At 42.7% G+C, this 7,500-nt stretch overlaps 1 protein-coding gene across 1 annotated transcript in view; it reads right to left on the bottom strand.

Moving 5' to 3' along the window:
* Window positions 1-7,500, bottom strand: part of LOC138053182 (collagen alpha-6(VI) chain-like) — a 21,351-nt gene that overhangs the window by 4,270 nt on the left and 9,581 nt on the right. Inside the window, exons 9-14 of the mRNA XM_068899843.1 lie at window positions 6,989-7,118; window positions 5,603-5,795; window positions 4,672-4,903; window positions 2,475-2,723; window positions 1,530-1,850; window positions 906-1,234 (exon numbers count right to left, since the gene is read on the bottom strand). Coding sequence (XP_068755944.1) covers window positions 906-1,234; window positions 1,530-1,850; window positions 2,475-2,723; window positions 4,672-4,903; window positions 5,603-5,795; window positions 6,989-7,118 — 1,454 coding nt within the window. The remainder of the gene's footprint in view (window positions 1-905; window positions 1,235-1,529; window positions 1,851-2,474; window positions 2,724-4,671; window positions 4,904-5,602; window positions 5,796-6,988; window positions 7,119-7,500) is intronic.

The following is a 7,500-nucleotide window of genomic DNA, read 5'->3' on the forward strand; positions in this document are numbered from 1 at the left end:
AACAATACTCAAGACGTTGGTCTCGGTAAACACATTCAAGAACTTAAGCAACGACAACAGCGACGGTAAAGAGAACGTCACAAATTTGCATATTTAGTGGAAAAAAACAATAGCTTTGCGCGCACTGCACGTGCGTTTTTCACTTTTGTCCATTATTTTGCCGTCGTCTGGAAACAACAACGCGAAATAGCCAAAAAGGTGCAAGTTTAATGAAGGACGTCAGCACTTGAGGATAAAATTGCATTTTCTCCCCTAAATTACGAGACGTTCCGACAAGTGTCATATTTGAGGAATTACCACACCCTTGTCATAGTACAACGTTTGAAATAGTCACGAAGTGATTACAAATAACGCGAATTTATAGTCGTTCTCGTTGCCGTTGCCGTCGCCGTCGTCGTTGCTTACCTTCCCTAATTATTAGAGAGCTTTAGATTCTAGGACGAGAACGACTACGAGTACGAGATTTTCTCATAGAACAACAGTGAGCGCGCGCAAAACAGCGTCATTTTGGCGGGAAAACCGTGATACCGGCGTCATTTTAGTACGAGGTTTAACAACAATGTCATCGCGTCAAAACAAGTCAATAACACGGTAGCAGTTTTGGCATTTTTCAGTCAGCAAAAAGGCTCAGTTCTCGTCCTCGTCCTAGAATCTAAAGGTCTGTATTAGCATGCAGCATCCTGCAATCATCATAGAACCGAAGCACAAAGGGTTGTGAGAAATCGGTGGCGTAAGCGAAAAATATTACGGAAACAATGTTTCGCGACGAAGTTCCCTCGTTTGCAGGCTTCGTGCGTTGTGGACTATTTCTAAATTGAATTCCGTACTCTCTTATGATTACTATATAGGCCGCCCCTCTTCTCCTCAGAAGGAAATATTGGTAGTCACAGAATTTCAAGTTGTACCTTTCTAGCGTCTGGCCTGGCGCCCGCAGATTCAAATACTTTGGTCGCCTCGTCAATAGCTTTCTTCAAATCAGAACCACCAGTCTTCCGCGCAAGCCGCTGGACAGATTTTATCAACGCATTCGGAGTGGTCACTTCCTTGTCGAAGTTGATTTCTGTCGAGACATCGACTCCAAACACGATGACCGAATAACGCAGCCTGCTTGTTCCGTATTTGCCGATTATCCAGCTTATGGTATCTTTTATTAAACTAAAGGTTTGAATGTAGTTGACGGAGTCTGCGCTTACAGCGAAGGCAACGTCTACTTCTGTTTCGACTGTTGGTGGATCTGAAATGTAAAAATAGACACTCTACAGCGAATCAGTGGAAAGCAATTTCAGTGTATTGATGGAAAGCGGCGACGCACGAACTAACGTTCCATACAGCTGCTTGCATTTTGAGGGTCAAATTAAGAATTTTATCCGCAGCCGCATTAATAATTGTCACGCAATCGCTCCGCTCCTGTTTTCCCTATTTCTCTGTCACGTAACACAAAGCTCCACTTGCTGCGTGACAATGCGTGTGATATAGAGGGCGTAGCAAGTAAAGGAAAGTCATAGTGTGGATTTGGATGCTTAACCAACCTGTACGAATCAGTTTTACTATTTCAGCTGATAACTGGTTTGGGTCTTCATCAATTGGCGCATCAATGATGTTGCCTGTATGCGGCGTGACATAAGCCAGCTCGGTAATATCCGAGTCGTCTCCAATCGAAACAGCAATAATCTCAACATCTTTGCTCTCCAGCTGACTCGCCCCAGTCCTCAGTACACTCTCTTCTATTCCCGAACTCCTGTCCGTCAATATTACAAGGACCTTTTTGGCACTTTTTCTCACACCACCGCCTTGAAATAGACTTTTGGCGGTTTCAAGTGCCTGTTCAAGGACTGGAGAGGTTTGGCTACCTGCAAGGAAATTGAAAGCCCGATAAATGAAGTATAAGACTGAATCAAAATGAATCAAAGACATTTTCTGTGCCTAAGAATGCAAGTAATACGCCGAGTTCGATATATCAATAGTTAGGCATGGCTACAAGGCTTTATGGTCAAATTTCACGGCTCAGTTCTGTTTTCTTCGTCTCACAAGTCTCAAGGGAGATTTCGAAACAAACCAATATTCAAATTTAAGCATGCAGCCTCGTAGCCATGTGAGAATATTGATAGATCAAACGTGGCCTATTGCTTGTGTCTAAGCATTTGCCTGAGCCTCCATCTTCTATACCAGTCCTCTGAGTTAACCTTGAATCACATTGCGGGTATTTTCACAATAGCCAATCACAAGAGACTTATTACGTCACAATGCAGCACTCCCGAACACGAAGTTACCCTCGAAATGATGACAAGATATAGCAGTTCTAAAAATAAAAAGATATGGGAGAGCGTTGACTCAAAGGTATGGTCTTCTGTTGCTGTCTGTTTTCTATTTCATGCACGCAGGACGTTTAAACTAATGCTTAACGATAGCGATATCGTCGTGAATTCAATCTAACGCGTCGCAATGGCAGTATCGCCCGTCTGCAAATCAAGTACCTCTTGGTTTGGGGAGGGAGTCAATGTACTCCTTAACGTCTTCCTTCGTGAGCGCCTTATCTGAAAATTCCGCCGTCGCGAGTGCCTGAGTACCATAGATAACCACAGTGTAGTGGACTTTGGAGGTGCCATAGTTGTCAACAATGGATTTGACGGTGTCTTTCATGAGCTCAAATGACTGGTTTGAAAGCCCAGATACAGAACACATTGCAAAAACAAGGTCTACCTCTTCAATTGGTAGTAGTACAGCTGAAACATACAAGAAATAATGACTGTTTTAATAAATGAAGATTGACAGGAGCAGTGGACGTCCAGGAGATTCCAGTGAAAGCCGGTTGGCCAACTCTTGGTCAGACAAACGCTAACACGAATGTTGATCCCCGTGGCTCAACCGCGAGTATTCGTGGGAATGTACCCGTCGAACTGACAAGCGTTAGAAATAGGAAGGAATTACGAAGGGGAAGCCAGCTAAACTCAAGAAAAACAAGCGAAAAGCCACCGCTCCTAATCATAAGGGAGCTTAAGCATTAACGAAAAGCGGCGGCCATAAAAATATAGCCTCGAGTTATTGTAATCATTTCGGGATCATTCAAAGTCGTTCGTCATCTAAATTGTACAGAAACTATCCGGGAAATAAATTGTCAAAGCTATGAACCACGTGATAGTTTGGAGAAAAAAATTGAGAACATTGAAAATTCATTGCCGTCGGGTGGCAACATCCTCCACTTGACGTCAAATTTCGTCATTTCATATCCTTCTCAGGAAAGGAACGGCAAGGTAATGGAACAATAGGGCCGTTTATACGAGAGAAAATAAGCCGCGGTTAACTCTGGCCGCGGCTTACGTAAGCTGCGAAAGGAACTATTTATACGAGTATAAACTCCCCGGCCAGGATAAGCCGCGGCTTGAGAAAGCCGTGAACGTAGATTTTGTACCATTTATACGGGGTGTTCGCGTCTTATGTAAGCCGCGGCTTATTCTCTCTCGTATAAACGGCCCTATTAGATTAAACGCACGTTTAGAGAGGGGAGGACTATTGTTTATAATCATAAACCGGTTACTTTTTTGCTGTTCGCGTTCTCGTGGACATCATAGTTGCTCACGATAAACGAGTTGAGCCGTATTAATTTGCCTTAAAATAATCACATCATAACGGCAGGGCAACAACCTTTCTGGAAATGCTATTTTCAGCATTCTTCTCAAGATATTTCTTTCAAAAATAAAAATAAAAAGTCACCTAGGAAATTTTTACATTTCAGGGCTCGAAATAACGGCCGGTCAACGGACAATGTCCGAACTGATTTGGGAGTTGACCGGTCAACCTTTCGTCTTGCCGGTCATGTTGACCGGTCACATTTGATCGTTTTGAAAATGAAATAAATGAAAATTTCCATGTTGTTGAGTTCTTTCAGTTGTAGAAAGTCGCTGTGTATTGTCATTTGCGGAACTTTGATCTGAAATCCCTGGTGAAATGCAACAAGAACCGTTGTTGACAATGAGTGCTTTAAATAAGCTCTAAGCAACAACTTTTTTGGAAATATATAACGCCACTTTTGGTTCATGGGCCCCTGTTTAAGAGTTATTTATTTTATATAATTTGACAGGCCAGGAACGGTACGTGACCGAGCTAAAATGAATTTGGCCGGTCATCGTGTCCGGAGACTCTCCGGAAATTATTTCCAGCCCTGCATTTACGCATCAAATTAAAAGGGGGCTAAGCCTCTCCGTCCCTCTTGCCTCGCCGTCTTATCACCGCCTCCTTGTCCAATCCCTCATATCCTTTCAATACAAGTGCACAATGCGATTCACGGTAGTTTGCCTACACGCGTCATGTGTCAAAAGGTGGCTCCTTAACATGATTCCCTAGAAGTGGAACTTTTCACAGAAAAGTTGAAAATATTTAGTTTTTCAACTTGAAATTACGCCGATCAGGTCAAGCCAGATGATTCAACGTACACCGACAGGAATATTGTCCACGGTTGCTTGCTTGGAAACTCTCGATATGAAGCGCTCTTGGACAATCCGCCCCCAACTCCACCCCCCCCCCCCCCTGCTCTACGATCTTATCAGTGCTAAACGCCTTGCAATCAAAGAAAGGAATCACAGTTAAGATGCAAAAATTGGTTCGACTTTTTCGGAGCACTCGGATTTTCTCCGAGCTTTCCCGAGTCATGCCGATTATCAATCACGAGCTTACGTTGAAACGCTTTTTCCATGATTCTCTCTCCCAATTCAGCTGGGTCCACATCTTTTGGAGCTTTGAGAACGTCGCCTTTCCTCTGGGTCATTGTCTCGAGCTGTGCAGCATCCGGGGATTTTCCAACACCCACAGCAATGACATGAATGGCTTTCTCCTCTAATGGTTTTGCCGCTGACCTGATTTCTTCTGCAGACCAAGCTGAGCGGTCATCAGTAATCACCACGACAACCTGAGAAAATTAATTGCAAAATTCAATTATGATCCATGACAGTTAAAAGCCCACAAAGACGGCAAACTCTCACTGATTAAGGAATCTTTGCTGACGTTATTGTTTTCATTTTTTTCATTAACATAAGAGTTTGCTCACAGAATGCCTCATGCTGTTTACAATTTGACTTCAAAAAGTAACAGAACTTGTTAAACTTAGTTAAATCTCCAGTTTTAAGCCTTTTAGCTGTCATAACAAGACAGTTATTAGTCCGACTAGTAATTTTAGTTTGATGTTCAAAACCTGATAAATTCAAATTCTTTGTAAAATTTCGCATTTTCAAAGCATCATTTGCTCAGAGATTATCTGGTATATTGGGTTCAAATTTTCAGAGAGAGTTCATTATGGAATGCACTTTCAATATTTAGTACTTTATTCTCCACTGACTGATGAGAAAACGATAACCTTGTGCTAACGAGGAAAAAAATGTAAACAAAAGATATCCTTATACAGCCTATGCCCTTCAAAGATAATACACCAAACTGGCCTCATTTTTGTGCAAGAAACGCCCACCCAACAGTAACGGAACTTCGTGCCCTACGATTTGCGTTCTTTGTGTGGTTTCTTTAACAACCACAGAAACAACAATTGAATGACTGTTCGTTGTAAAACGAAGCCTTCGGTTTATAGTCCTTTCCCATTGCCCTAGAAACGACATACCTTCAATGCAGTAGGTCTGACACCTTCACCGTCAAAAACATTCTTTGCCGATTCCAACACTTCAACAAAATCCGGTGGTCCTGTACTTTCCGGTAAACCTTGCACCAACCCCTTGAGCTCCTCAGGAGAGTGGTCCTTTGCTGTAAACCTCTGGACAACGGTGGGATCAGCGCCAAAGGTGATAATGCCGTATCTTATGACATAAAACGAAATACTAACATCGACAACCGCTACGTCAACTGAAACATCGCTTCAAAATGTAACCTCGCGCTATCGCAAGTCTTGACGCGACTTCTTGTTGTACGAAGTGAAGAAGTATCCTACAACTCGATCAATACTTTTGAAGTAAACTACAGAAAACTGATTCTCTGTTGTATGTTTACATTATCGTCAAACCTAATTTCACGTTATGTTTAGCAAAGAACTGTAAAGAAATGTACCAAATGCGTACCACACGTGCAGTCCAATCGTTCTATTTTCGACGCAAGTGCAGCCTTGTAGTTTTCCTCTTTAAACTAATAAAGTTATTGGTTAATGGCGCGTCCATCGCAATAACCATCATCGGTGCTTAAATTCTCTAATAAAAGTCACATTAGATACTTATTGACCAATTTTCATTAGATCTCTAGTGTTACCATGACAACTGCTTATAGAGCACGTAAATGATGATGTTTTCGGTAGATACCTCGTAGAAAACAATAAAGTGGACTTCCTCGTAAGCGACTACCTAACTTTGGGATACAGCCAGTACGTTATTGATTTATGCTGTTCTTCGGCTAAGTTAATTTTCATCAATTTAAGCCCGCATTTATCTAAAATTTCGTCTGCACACTGTAAATAGTAAGGACTACTTGTCTCCTTCTCGACTTTTCTTTCCTTTCTTAACCAATTGCAGAAGTCCTTATAAAGGCAGCAATGCTTCTCACCAGGAGCCCATCACCCGGAGCGTGCAACTTAACTATACTTGTGCAACGGCGTTTTCACAAGTAAGGTTATTTTTAGATTGCATTTCCCGCTAATGAGACTCCCACAGGAGCCCGATGACCAATTACAAGAAATTAAGCTGACGTCATAGGGTCACCGAACCGGAACTGACTTTGTTTTTTGACCTAATTCGCGGGAAGGGCTAGTCTAAAAATAAACCTACTTGTGAAAACGCCGTTTCACAGACGCTGTATGGAAGTTGCACGCTCCAGGATGGGCTCCTGTCCTCACTTATTTTAAGACCCTGGCTGTTGGTTCGGCTGAACTCACAACACAAAACTGCAGTCTTCTCATCGTCACAGAGGGGAAGAGATTCGCGCAAAAATATAACAGCGTATGGCAGCAGCAAAAGCGGAGAGTTTCATAAACACATTAAGCGGGTTAATAACGTTTTGCTCATACCTGATACTTCCCACGCCGTAGGTGTTTATGACATACATTAGAGTGTCCTTCACGGTGCGGAGGGTTTCTGCGGCTTCGCTTGAGGTGGCACTAACGGCAAATATGACATCCACATCTGGTGCAGAAGGTACTGAAATGACACAAAGGCAATGGCGAGAGTCAAAATCAATTTCCTGATTGCGAGTTGTACATCGTCACGCTGCGTGGCGGGCCCACAGAATCTCGCGCCACACTCCCAGCCAATCAGAGGTTAAAGCCAAACGAATTCTGACTTTCCTGCCGTTGGGTGTTTTCCCGCGCTTGCATGGCGCCAGTTGAATGTATTTGATTTGCTTTGCGATTGGCTAATTTGACTGACGTTGTGATTGGCTCAAGTTATAACCTTGTAATGCAAGGTTTGGTCATAGTTCATAAAGATGGACTGGTTATGAAAACTATGGAAACTTCAAAAGCGAGACCAGTCATATCGCTCTTCATGTTAACTTGACCTTGACCATGCACAATCTTTTGTC

This window comes from Montipora capricornis, chromosome 6, assembly GCF_036669925.1.
Source record: "Montipora capricornis isolate CH-2021 chromosome 6, ASM3666992v2, whole genome shotgun sequence".
Taxonomy (NCBI): Eukaryota; Metazoa; Cnidaria; class Anthozoa; order Scleractinia; family Acroporidae; genus Montipora; species Montipora capricornis.